The sequence below is a fragment of the Bemisia tabaci genome, chromosome 6 (genome assembly GCF_918797505.1).
Source record: "Bemisia tabaci chromosome 6, PGI_BMITA_v3".
In the NCBI taxonomy this organism is placed as follows: Eukaryota; Metazoa; Arthropoda; class Insecta; order Hemiptera; family Aleyrodidae; genus Bemisia; species Bemisia tabaci.
The window spans coordinates 31,628,042-31,641,656 of record NC_092798.1 but is presented as its reverse complement, the minus strand read 5'-3'; the positions used below and the strand labels follow the sequence as shown (position 1 = coordinate 31,641,656).

Sequence of the window (13,615 nt, the reverse complement as noted above, 5' to 3'; positions counted from 1 at the left end):
AATAATTTATAACTCGTACCATGTTGAAAAATGAAGCTCTTATTAGGACATTTGATGATCAATTCTCATTTTGAAGGAAGTTACACGGATGCCTACAAAAACTTATTATAACTAAATAAAAAATTACACCTTGATTTTGCAAGTGACTGTTCTGCAATGCTAAGCTATGATTCAGAAGGCTCAAAGAGCACAGGAAAACTGCCATCTCCACAAATTGCTCCTCCTAATTTGTGATAAAAAAGACGAATGTTAGGAGGAATGAGATTACTGGTTCAACACAAATGCAGCAATCGGAATACACACACGAGAGTGTTTCTTGGCAGACCATTGCCGAACAAACTGACTTGCTCCTCAAGGTGTAACCGCTTTAACAATTCAAATACCATATACTCTTTCCTTAAGTTATCTAGGATTATTATAAATACCATCACTTTGAAAAGCAAGAACAAATAAAGAATGATACCTACTGGAAATTTGTTACAACATTTGGAAAAAACAAAACTTAATTCTCAGTTCCATTTTTAATCAGAAAAACAATTTAGTCATTATTGGGCACAAACTCCATTCTCATACTAGCTAAATAAAGAAGGCTAAATGTTCAGGCACTTTTAGTAAATTACATAGAAAAACATGACATTAGAAGAAAAATAATTAATCAAAAACACAATGTTAAAATTCCTTTAATATCCAAGTAGCGAGGAACACGCTAATCTTAAATGACTAAAAACGAGACCTCAGCCACACAGAATCAAACTCTTGACGATCATGAAAAAACTGAACAGCAATATGAGGCAACCTCCTTTCTAAAAAGCACAAGATCTGATTCTTCTACCGGAGGCAAAAATTATTGTTAGGTGAGAAAAATTGATTATCAGGGAGAGGTAAACTCTCTCTACTTTGTTACTGTAAATACAAAAAAGAACTGGTCTGATGAAGAGAACAGAAACATAGGTGTTCATGTAGAAGTAGAAATGCATTGCAGTTTAATTGCATTCATTATGAAGAATATCACAAAGGATCAAAGAATGTACAAATGTCTCAGTTTTTTGGAGCAAGAATCCATATCAAGCAAATAATTTTAGCTCAGGCACATTTGAATCAGTGGGAACAAAAACACATCAACTTGGTAACTCGAAAATGCTCAATTTTCATTAAAGACAGTCAACTTTCATACAGGTCATTGAACTTGGCGCATCGGTTCCAACTTGGACCTTTCAAGTGTCCTTCAGTACTTGTCTCTCTGCACCAAAAATCTTTTTCTCGGACTAACTTCTTCACCAACTGTGCAGTTTTGTTTGTGTCTCGATTATTTTCATTTTTTCAAGTTGGTGTGTTTCCGTTCTCACTGATTCATTTGTAGAGCATAGAATTAGATTGCAACTGTGTGTTAAGACACAGCTGCATTATGATCCCAAACTCTCACAAGATGAAAATGCAACTTCAAAAGCTCTGCATTGTCGATGGATAGTGGTGAAAAATCATCATTTTTCTCATTGAAACCCATGTAAAGTATTCCCGTCACGTGTTACAACTTGGCAACCTTCAGACTCTGGGTAATGGGTGGGAGTACTTTACACAGGGCTGTGGTCAAGAGTTTAATTCTGCATAAAAGGAATCGAATCAATTTTGACACACACTAATAAATTAAATCAATTCTTCTTTCCACCGATTCAACAATGATTGGCGGCCCCTACCTCAACAAATTATTGTATTTTGAAAGGTCACAGCCTAAATTGAAGTTTAAACATCGTTGGAATCATAAGGCCTACAACAAATTTCAAAATTACAAGTCTCACTTCTCACATACTAAATTAAACGGTTTGGTTTGGTTGGTTTCTGTTGAATTAAATTCAATAAGTTATCTTTCTGTTTCATTTAAAACTAATCGTAATACAAAAACATTTTATAATCGCTCTGTTGCACACAAAAGATACAGGCAACTGAGTGGATTTTTACAGGTAAAATCACAAAAAAGTCATGTTAAGCGTATCATAAATAACTGAAGTTCGCATATCGCACTTTTTCAAAATCACCGTTTCCGGGATAATTTTTCTAGGTTATCGGCAATCAGATTTTCTCAAAGAGATACACAAACATGAAAAAAGGACTTTTATAGAGGCCGAATATATTTCACATAATTTGACATTTTTAAATATTTTTCGGAATGAATAATATTAGACCTCCAGCAATGTCGTAGATAATCCTCCTGCTGATGCGGCAGTATAGTTACGATACAGTGAAGAGTTGCTATGTGCAAAGGAAGAACACATGAGGAAGAGAAGAAAGATATTGAACCCCAACGAAACCTCCTGACCGGATGAAAAACATCTGCACATAGTGATTCTTGCATGACCGTGTGCTCCCTTTTTGAATAATTTTTTGGCTTCTGTGTTCCTACAGTGGTAGATATTATGGCTTGAAAGCCAAAAAGCAGGAGGCAACGCAATTTTTGATTAAAAAAATAACTGACAGAAAAAATATAGCAGTGATTTTATACAGGATGATCCCGATAGCTCATGCTAGGATTTTTTCTTAGTCATTTCAGGTAAGACAAAGTCTTGGACCGCAGGAACAAAAAGGGAATCGACCCCAAGAATTATCGGGTGTCCCTTGCGGGAGGGGGTAGAACTGATGTTAAAATGGAAGATCCTTGCAAATTTTCGAAATAATGGACCACTAGACAAGGTACGAATTGAAGGATTCTGATACAAGTTACTTAACCAAAATTTCACGTAGAACACGATTCGCGCAACGAAAATTACTGAAACCAACTCCTGACGGAGATATTAACATTTTTATTTCACATTGGTTACGAGGAATTTGAACTGCCCGCTCACAGGAAACTCAAAGCTCTACGTGAGTCAAATCGCGCACTACAACGGTTTCAGCAAGCTTCTCAATCGAGCAATGTTCATTTCCCACCATGTGTTCAAACTATAAGCAATTTGCTACAGCTGAGCCAAAGCGTCAAGATCGAGGTTGCCAGATTTTTATATCTCAGAGACTGTCATGATAAACGTTTTGCGCGCGATGTGAATCACGTAGAGCATTGAGTTTTCATGAGTGGGTGGTTTGAATTCACGCATCAAGAATCATTGAATATCTTCGTAAAGATGTGATTTTGGTAATTTTCATTGTGCGCATCGTGTTTTACGTAAACTTTTGGTTAAGAAACATGTATCAAAATGCTGAAATTTGCACCTTGTCTAGTGGTCCATTCTATCGAAGTCGGGAAGTCCACAATAGGTTTATCCCTATTCATATACGGACCCCTAAAAGTGAGGCATAGCCCCCCTCAAGAGATTGGTAGGTGGCTAAGTTAACATGCAGGTTTGGAAAAAAGATACTTCCTTGTGTAATTAGCCCCAAAGAATCCGAATTTGATAGTCCCATGGTTTCGCTGATAGGGTACAGGAGGGACCCAGGTCTTTTTTAATTTGAAAGTTAGTGTCTCCTTGTGCCACACAAGCGAAGCCCCAAGGGTCTACAGGACCATAAGATTCGAATTCTTAGGGCTCTGTTATTATTGAGAGCATCTATTTTCCAAGCCACTCCTACTATTTGAGGAGGGGCCCTTCAGAGGTCAGTATTTTGGACAATGATTGGCTGATTGCGGACTTCTTGGTGTCGATTTAGGTAAATATTTTCTGAACACTGATTTGCTACAATTATTTTAAAATTTTGCCAGAAATCCTGACTATTAAGATGAGGACGCTTTTCAGCCCCCCCCCCCCCCCCCATTCAATATTGTTTCTTCATTCAGGTAAGGTTTTCTCTCTCTTGAAAAGTCTGATAGCAGGGGACTCGGAAATACTGATAACGGACATGGTGAATCTGAAAAACCCATGTAGAAATTATACAATATGGAGTAGATTTTAGACAGTTCTTATGTTCAAATGTAATTTTCATGCTCTTTTACCTCAAAGCAGAGTGCTCAACTGTCTGTATCTCTCATGTGCAAACAGGCCCATTTAAGAGAGTTGTCATCAAAGCTGGATTCCCCTGGTTTAATGAAATGAGTTTTCAAAATATTTGGGCCATAAGAGTGAAATTTCGATTCTTGATTTGTTCTGAGCATAGAGTTTGAGCAACATACATAAACTCAATGTTTGGCTAACAACTTTTGAAAACAGTTTTAAATTTTGGCTATCGTTTTTGCACTGTTCCCAGTGGTTAATTTTGGCTTGCTTGCATAATTAAAAAAATGTACTTTACCTGGTATCATTAATGCCTGGTTGCATGTCATTTTTTATGAACTTTAAAACTAAAGACTGAGATAACATAGTATAAATTCAAGAGCAGAGAATTCTCAGAAAAAAATTAATTTCAATCAGCCTCGCATTTTACACAGCACAGTTAGAATGATTGATGAATCTTGAAATCAACACCAACAGAAACTACCACTTCAAAACAAAAGGGAAAACATGATTAAAACAAAATGGGCAGTTTTCAAAAAGACAAAATAAGTTATTGCTAAATGTTAAAAATAATTTGTTCAAGAGAGTTTTTTAGGACTGAGGAGAAAGAAAATCAGATCCAACCTAAATAAGTTAATGCTGCCTCTAAAACATATATTCCATTGGTCGGTTTATAAAGCTAAATGCGGTTTCATACTTCATGACATCATTACACCACCCAAAAAAAACCTGATCTCCATTTAACTGTACCCGGTTAGTTCAAAATTTCGTAATTTTTTGGGCAATAAAAGAAATTAAGGAAAGTAAATAAAAATTAAAAAAGTAAATCTGTGCAAAAGATAAAAATAAAATTTGCTACACCTGGAATGTTTAATCTAAAAATCGTCTAAATAGGTTAAGTGGTTCTTATTCTCATTTTTAATCAAAACAGATCATAAAAAGATACATGAGAGAAGGAATAAAAAATAAAATAAAAAAAAAAATGATTGAAAGGACCCCATGAAATTCAAAGCGATACTAAATTATAAAATTCAAAATCTACAATTATCTGCTGAAAGTTGCTCAGTAAATTTCTGGAATTCAAAAGGCTTTTGTGATTCAAGAACCAAACCCAGTCTAAAATTTCTTCAAAAATAAAACATGTTTACGATAAAGGAACTTTAAATAATAAAAGACATAAACAGAAATGTATCTATGTTGAACCCCAAAGATGCTAACTTAAGAATGGCAACAGCTAAAATATTACAGGTAACCAAAGAAAACATGTAAAATTGTGATCGTGAGATGAGTTGACTTCAAGACTCACGAAAGGAGTGCAGGTTTGTCTATTATAGCCACGCCAGCATAACTTCTGCCTATACCCATTGAAGAGGTTAGCATGTACCACTGGTCAGTTTTAGGATTGTAAACCTCTACTGAAGATAGATTACTTGTACCATCATCTCCACCAACAACATACAAAAGCCCATTCAGTGCAACTACGCCTAAAACAGAAAAAAATAAACATGATCAGAAAACATACACTTCAAAATTGAAATAGTAGTCAGAGCTTTGACTCTATTTGTCAAATAGATTGAGGATCAAATATTGAAATACACTACAACATAACACAGATTCATTCTCTTAATGATGCTTTTGCCTTCAAAATCTGATTAAATGTAGGTACTTTTCTTTTCAGACACTCAAACATATTGAGTATTGCTTTCCAGCAGCTATGACAAGATAATGTGTTGCTGAAACACTTAATAGTTTTATCACCCCCTTCGAAAGAAGGGGGGGGGGGGTTGCAATCAAAAATAGGTGAAAAAAAGGCCTTTAGAAATTGATCAAATATTGAAACAGCTCTAGGGAAAAGTTCACTTTGCGCTAAAAGGAGGTTATAGAGGGTTGACATTTCGTACAAAGATTTCAAATTATTCTTAGTTTGACCTTCTAACTCGAAAAGTTTGAAGAAAAAAACTCTAGAAACGGTAGTCTGAGTCTTGAGACTTGTGCATCCCTCTTCATAGATTACTACTTGGATAACCATGCTCTTATGTTATTAATGGTTGAACCTTCCGAGGTTAAATTATTCGACCTCTCAATAATAAGAGAAAACGTTTAGAAAATATTTGAAAGCATACCTGCATTACGCCTACATAGAGCCATTTCAGAGACAAATGACCAGGTATTTGTTTCAGCATTATATGCTTCTACACTTTTACGCACAGAGGGGCCATCATGACCGCCAACTGCATAGAGTATACCATCAAGAACTCCTACACCAGCTCCACTTCGCCTATCTGACATGTCTTTCACATTGGTCCAAGTATCATCTTCCGGATTATAACGCTCAACAGAGCTAAGGCATGTACGAGAGGCACCATCATAACCTCCAACCTGGGAACCAATAGCATAGCAAATGAAAAAAATTAGTGATTGACAGTAATTTTAATCCTTGTTTTGGATTTCACCAGACATTTCTTGGAAATTTGGCCTCCTTAAAGACAGTTATTAATTTAAACAGAAAAGATAAAATACAGAAAGAAGAGCAAAAAGACTGACTTGATCTATGGAAAATTTTTTGAGGAGAGAAAAAATGGTCAATTCTTCACTTTCTAGTACTTAGTAACGATGATGAAAGGGACTTACAGCATACAATAAATTATTCAACACTCCTACTCCTACGCTACTTCGTCTCGTTGACATTGATGCAATCATTTTCCACACCTGGGTTTTTGGATCAAATCTTTCTGCAGAACTTAATCCAGTTGAACCATCAAATCCGCCAACCTGGAACAAACCGATGCAATTAATCAAAGTAATACATTTTTTTTTGGGTTCTTAACTGACTCTGGAAAAATCAGATCCTGCTCTAAATGTTGCAACAGTATCCAATCATAAGCCAGAAACAGTTGACATTTTTTTTTTGTCTTTTATACTTGTTTTATAATTAGGTAAAAAATGTTTTTAGAGAATATTTTGCCCGCTTTTGCAAAAGTGAAGGTATTCAAATGGAAAACCAGAAGGACACACTTTCCTGAAAAGAAACGGAAATGATTAGAAATTGCATGGAAAGTACATAAACTTTTGTCGGATTTGCATGAAACACTCTTCCTTATTCCAATACCTGATAATGGGACATTTTCATAAGATTGTGGATTCTCCTAGGGACGAAAACTAAACTACAGAGAGACTTGTTCAGGGATATTTGCAGACAATATTTAAACACATAAAAAATTGGCAATGCTTGTATGGCAGGAGCACAACTTTCTTAAAAAAAACCACATCTTAGTTCTCAGTGTTATGATAAATAGAAGAAGCTAGAGAGGACACTTACAGCATAGATATAATTTCCAAGGACAGCAACTCCAAGAGTTGATCTTCGAGCCTCCATTCCCTGGCATGATGTCCAGTGATCCTGCTCTGCATCATAAACATCGACCGTTCGCACTCGCAAAGAGCCATTGAAACCACCCACAGCATACACCCGCCCATCCAATACAACCAAACCTGCTCGGCATCTCCTTGTTGGTAGCTCTGCCAAAGATGTCCATCTCTCTGTTGTCAAGTCATAACACTCAACCGATCGAATAGCTTTCGGGGCTTGACCGCCAACGACCAATATTACCTAAATGATAAATCAGAACATTAGAGGCTGAAATTAAAAACATAGCGATTGAGCGACTTTGTGCCTTGAGAGGAAATGAATCAATTCTGCACGGAGGAATACTTGTGTGCTCAGGAAATACGCTTTATTAACAGTGGAATCTCGACAAATTTCCCTTGATAAAAAATGTATTTTAAAAGAAAGTTATGCACATTTTTCCATATCATTATTTGAAATAATTATTAAAAAAATCAATATTTGAAACAGTACAGTAATCTCACAACCTTCTGAGAGAAATCACTCCAGTTCGATTCTCCAAAAAATTGATTACACATATTTCAGATCCATTTTTCTCATGATATCTATTGCATGCAGGATGCAGATACATAAATAGCAAAAAAGGCCTAGATTGATCACAGGAAGTGCTCATATTGATAATTATGATGTTAATATCTAGTTCTAGAGCAAGTTTAGAAACTTTCAAACCAGCCTTCGTGGAGCTAATAAATATTTTATGACATGGCATCTTTGTAATTTAAAGCTTTTATATGAATTTAATGGCTTCGAGTACAGTAATATGGAGTTTATTTACTTTTGGGAGGACGATTGATTTCCTTGGTTTAGTTCTAGGTGTCTTCACATCTCCTTCTAAATGGTACATCAGTGCTTCGATGATAAAATCTTTACCTAAATGGGTGAAAAAAACATACATGTGAGTGACTATCATTGTAAAAAAGGATATTGATAACTTAAAAAAGACAAAATATTATTCATTGCTTTAGCAAGCACTGGAGTTTATGTATTATTCATGAGTGATGTAATCCATCTCCAGGCACCCAGGAGTTTCAGTGTTTCACTGCCCTATCATCGATTTTATTGAATTAATGAATGATTTTATCCATAGAGAAAAAATGAAATCGTAAGTGAAGTTATTAATGGTGTCATCGTTGGAAGTCATGACACAGTTACACTGTTGAAACCAAATAATAAGAAAAACTGAAGGGAAAAGGAAACATCATGTTTTGATTTCAAAATCAAAGACTTCCCCAAAGCTCATTACTTTGGTCTCTTTTCATTAAGACTCAGCACTTTTTCCTCGAATATTTTTTTCCAATACAATAATTATCGTAAAAATCAAATTTTAATTAATTGTATCAGAGAAGGTCTATAAGAACTTACATTGTAAACTGTTTTTGAACAATGGCTCTTCTTTCACTCTCTTCAGGTAATCCTTTGATAGGAGAGGTAACCTTACGTGCTCCATTAGTTCTGCAAGATTCTTTTGTCTATTTTCAAGTTGGTGGTTTACCCAATTCATGACGCATTCAAATACCTGATAAAATGAAGAGAAAAATGGTAGGAACAAATGTATTCGTTTTTTTCAAATTCGTCTACAGAGAAGGGGTGCCTTAAGATGAGGCTGAGTGACAGCAAAAGAATCAAAGATTAGTTTCTGAAGTAGAAGGATGCCTACCTCTCATTGTGGCATTGGAAGTCTTTGCTCATGTATAACATTCTCAAAAGAGATAACACATTATTTTTTCTTTACAAAAAGAAAAGTTTTTTTCCTTTACAAAAGGAAAAAGTTTTTTTCCTTTACAAAAAGAAAAAGTTTTTTTTCTTTACAAAAAGAAAAAGTTTTTTTTCTTTACAAAAAGAAAAAGTTTTTTTCTTTATTTTCCAGTGAATTTTCTTAACTCATTAAAAAAAACTAAAAGAAAGTTACAAGGAGGTATATCAGTTCGTTGTATTGTCAACAAAATAAAACATAGTCGCAGATATGTAAATATTCCAATAGCGAGCCAATGTAATCGTTTAAAGCACTTAACTTCACAGAAACACTTAATTCAACCATTTTCAACCTGTTTGAAAGACTCAATAAATAACGTATATTCGATTATTAATGTAATCAAACTTTCCAGTGGTTGGAGTCAGAAATATAAATGGACAGCGTCAAAAAATGAAAAAATGTACATTTCGGAATGCAAAGTTTCAAATTTTTGCTTAAAATACACTTGATGACAGGAAAATGTTTGAACATATTAGCTATGTATACTTTGCTAGAAAAATTACCTTTTCTTCACTTGAAACTGTCAATCTATCACTGCTTATCAATTTTGAAACTTGCTGATGGGACAATGAGAGAAACTCCTCGCACTCTACAACTTCCCTGAAAAATAAAAAAGAAATTATAATTTTTTCCTTTAATTAAAACGTTATTAGACAGCTGAAGCAAAATGTACAAGGATTTAAAAGAAAAAAAAAAAAAAATTGACCAGTAGGAAACTACAAGCAAAAATGGAAGAAAATTCAACTTGGAAAAAAAATATAAACGGTTTGATTTCCTGGTAGGTACACATTAAAAAGGCAAGGGATTCCAAAAAACTTACATGAAATGTTGCTCAATAAATGTTTCCGATGTGGAAAGTAAGTCTATGCAATCATGCAAGTCAGCAAAAGCTCGAATACCAAGGCAATTTGTGGGGTGTAGTTGTCCTTGCAGAAAATCACAACAGGCATCTCGTACATCAGTTAGTTGTAATAAATTCGCTGCTGGCAGCAAGATCTACAAAAGAAGAAAAGATTGAAGCAAAACAATTAATAAATATGATTAATCCATTTTGTAGTCAAATAAGTGATGCAATTTGAAAGATGGGATCCTGAGTAGTTTTTTAAGAAATATTCAAAGAGACACTTTGGTTTTTCCTTATATGGGTAAATCCAATCCAATCCATATAACCTGTAGTCTCTTCTCACTTAGATCAGACCCGAAGATTTAAACCAGTACCATACTTTAAAACACTGAACAATGGCTTCAGGCTCCATTATATATAAAAGTTTCTAGGGAAATTCTTTGAAAATTTACATCTTAAAAAATTGAACCATGCCATTAAATACTATAATTTAATGGATGCTGGGTCTTTTTTACAAAACCAAGGGCTCGTACTAGTGAACTGATTGCCAAGGAGGTCATGTGGACCGTTTTTTATGTTGGCCTCGAATGGTGCCAAAGCGGTCCAAGTGACCCTGATGATCAGTGTACTCATGGGACAGAATGAAAATAAATTCTAGGATTTACTTCCTGGAGAGTAAAAGAATAGGAGACTATTGATGCTGGATCTAAGATGTAGGAAGAATTTGAAATCTGAAGAACTCACTTGTACATTTTCTTCAGTGACTAAAACTTCTGCTAAATAAATATAGTCGACAATGATTTGCAGCGCCACAGGATCAACACCTTTCAATACAATTCTATCTTGTTTGCTCTCCTCAAAACTGGTGAACATGGCATAAAAATATGGAGAACATGAGGCTAAAACCATCTTATGAGCATCAATTTCAACATCATCCGCAACAAGACGCACATCACACAACAGATTTTGCCTGCAAAACAAACGATAGAGACAGTGAGGGCAAGAATACAAATAACATCTTATACCTGATGCTGAGATTTCTGTCTCTCCACTGGAAGATGAGGGTATACCAAGGGTACTCTCACCAATAAGTTTTTGTCAGAAGTTAAAAACAAAGTAGGTAAAATAATAAAAAACAAGCTTTTCTCTTCTACAATTCATAAATGAAGATGAAAATAAAAGATCAGGCTATGTTTGCTTTGCAGCCATCGCTTTCCTTGGTGGAAAATTGGTAACAATTCCAGGAAGAAATAAATTTTTTCTAGAGCTCTCAACACATTAAAGATGACTTTAAAAATCTACTTTTTAAGTCCCGAACTGTAATTATTGGCTGCTCCTCTCTGTCTGTAAAAAGTTTAGAGTCTTCGTGATATCAGTGAGGACAAATATCATCTAATCTCTAATAATCATCCTTCTTTCAGCAGTAAGGATCAATCATGGATTGTTTTACTTTAAGTATAATGACAGAGCATTAAAAAATGTAATCTTACTTTCTCATGTTATTCATCACTTCAAAAGCTTTTTGAGTATGATCTCGACTCATGTAGGGAGGCTTATCCTTGGAGCCATTACGTGGAATTTGCTTTTGCGAACTCTCGTCAAGTGAGTTCTGGCTGGCGTAACGTAGCAGCAGCGGACTGGAAGATCTGGAACAAAGAGCTTAAAGATAAAATCTTTTCGGGAGTCTGAAAGGCATAACAGTATGAGATCTAGTTGAGGGTTGAGCTTTATGTAGATTTTTCTTTTTTTTCACTTATACTCTTCCAAATACCACACAAAGGGCAATTCTAAGCTTTCAGCTAGAGTCCTATACCCCTCGCTCCCTGATGTACAGCCAGCCCGAGGCAACTGTTATTTGAGATCATCAAACTCAGGTTGCCTGACCAAGAATTGAACGCAGGACCTCCTGGTCATAGAGTCAGCGCTATAATCACTGCACGACAGGAGGCTGACAAGATGCTTGGGCATTGCCGACACTTATATTCTAAACATAGGTCTCTATTGATAGCACCTTCTCTAGTAATAATTTGTACTTTCTTTTCTCCTCAACATGTTAGAGGTAGTAGACATTAAAATCAGCTGAAAATATTTATAAATTAGTTAAGTTATAAATAACAGTAACGCCAAGCTTTGTAGATATCCATATATTCAAAGTGAAAATGTACTAATTTGTTAATAAGAAAAAAGCACCTTCTCTTTCGAGAAAATTAAGCCAAAGATAGATGTGAATCAACCTGAAAAAGACTCGGAACTTCCAGAAGTAATGATGATAACATACTATTTTTGCTGTAAATATGGGAGTTAATCTGAAATAATATTTTGGTCAAATTTAATTCCACACTGTCATGATAAAAATGCAAAACTCAATCTTCACTTTAATCGTTTAAATACTATCCTGCCCGACGAAGGTTGTTGAAAAGCTTGCAGAAACATCACTGAAATACTGCTACCATGTTACTTGTGGACATAAATAATGCTATATAGAGGCTTTCGTATCATATATCATTCGACAGGTGGAACGGAGACTGCACTTATCACCGAATGTAGTTACATCAATCAGGTGTCCAAGGGACAAATTGTTTATTTCCTTTCTTGGCTCCTTTAATTTTTCCAACTGTATTTTTTCAACGATACATGGTTCATTCACTTAATTTTTTTGGGGACAGGGTGAGACTGGACGGTAGGAGGGCGAAGTTTAGATGCCCCTCTTCATTCCTTCCGCGTACATATGAATATTAAAATTCGGACATTTAATGTCAGGTCTCATCAAAATAGACAATTTTGGCTACATTTTAAGATTCTACAACTATGTAATAGCTTACGACCACTAAGGGCGAGACATAACTTATTGGAGCGAAGAACTGCTCACATCTTGTGCACTGATAAAATCATCATTCTAAGGCCGAAACTTAGATCAATTCCGACCAACCCCATCAAATCCATTCACTCAAAGCTCCCTATTAAGAGAGAAAAGCTTGATTATACTGACCTTTCACCATCCATGGTTCTGTTGAATTTTCTAGCGCTGTTGGACAGGTTGCTGTCCATTTTGGTCCTACGACATCCAGACAAACAATCCTAGGACTCTTCCATAAGAAAGAAAACTATTCTTCCAAACATGGGTACGTGAATTAGTAAAATACAGGGTACTTTACTGATGAGATACAGAAATGATCAAAGTCTAGAAGCACTCCTGATGATAAGAGACAACTGAGACTCAGACACAGACGACGCGATGATCTTCAAAGGACACTAACAAGGGCTTCACAAAATGCCGAGCAGCAATTATATTAAGAGCGAGTAAACGGTATAAAGATTATCATTGTTAAGTGTTTAAGCAGAAATTTACTGTTGTAAATGGATTTAGAGGCAGAGACCATCTCACTGATGTAACCTTGACATCAATGCACCCGAAAACTTCTGGGATGTCAGTTAAAAACTCACAACTTCGTGGGGATTACATCTCAAAGACGATGGAAGCAATAACTTAGTCGAACGAAAAATATACGTTCGTAACAAAAACACATCACGCTGTTCCCACGATTTTCAGGAAGAAAACTCCGAACTCCATTGGTGTTCCTTTTCTTTTGTTGTGATTATGATATGATATCATAGAACAACGTTCGTCGGTGATAACCGTTCGGAGAAGCAACAGTCACCGTGCACTCTCAAAAAATTCAGTTTCCGTCTGCCCG

General features: G+C 35.5%; 1 protein-coding gene across 1 annotated transcript; it reads right to left on the bottom strand.

Annotated features, from left to right (window-relative positions):
- Nucleotides 1-21: 21 nt before the first annotated feature.
- Nucleotides 22-13,504, bottom strand: kel (kelch protein). Its single transcript, XM_019061579.2, has 11 exons — nucleotides 12,910-13,504; nucleotides 11,411-11,566; nucleotides 10,665-10,890; nucleotides 9,897-10,072; nucleotides 9,580-9,676; nucleotides 8,686-8,839; nucleotides 8,099-8,193; nucleotides 7,237-7,527; nucleotides 6,549-6,689; nucleotides 6,041-6,296; nucleotides 22-5,401 (listed from the first exon to the last, which is right to left on the bottom strand). The coding sequence occupies exons 1-11, from the start codon at nucleotides 12,966-12,968 to the stop codon at nucleotides 5,220-5,222; spliced, it is 1,833 nt and encodes a 610-aa protein (XP_018917124.2). The 5' UTR covers nucleotides 12,969-13,504; the 3' UTR covers nucleotides 22-5,219.
- Nucleotides 13,505-13,615: the final 111 nt, after the last annotated feature.

Bases quoted from the DNA above. Each gene is read 5' to 3' on its own strand.
- kel (XM_019061579.2), bottom strand. From the start codon at position 12,968: ATGGACAGCAACCTGTCCAACAGCGCTAGAAAATTCAACAGAACCATG. The intron at 10,073-10,664 runs GTGAGTTCTTCA...CTTCTTTTGTAG, and splicing joins TCACTGAAGAAAATGTACAA to ATCTTGCTGCCAGCAGCGAA. The intron at 9,677-9,896 runs GTAAGTTTTTTG...TTTATTTTTCAG, and splicing joins TTTATTGAGCAACATTTCAT to GGAAGTTGTAGAGTGCGAGG.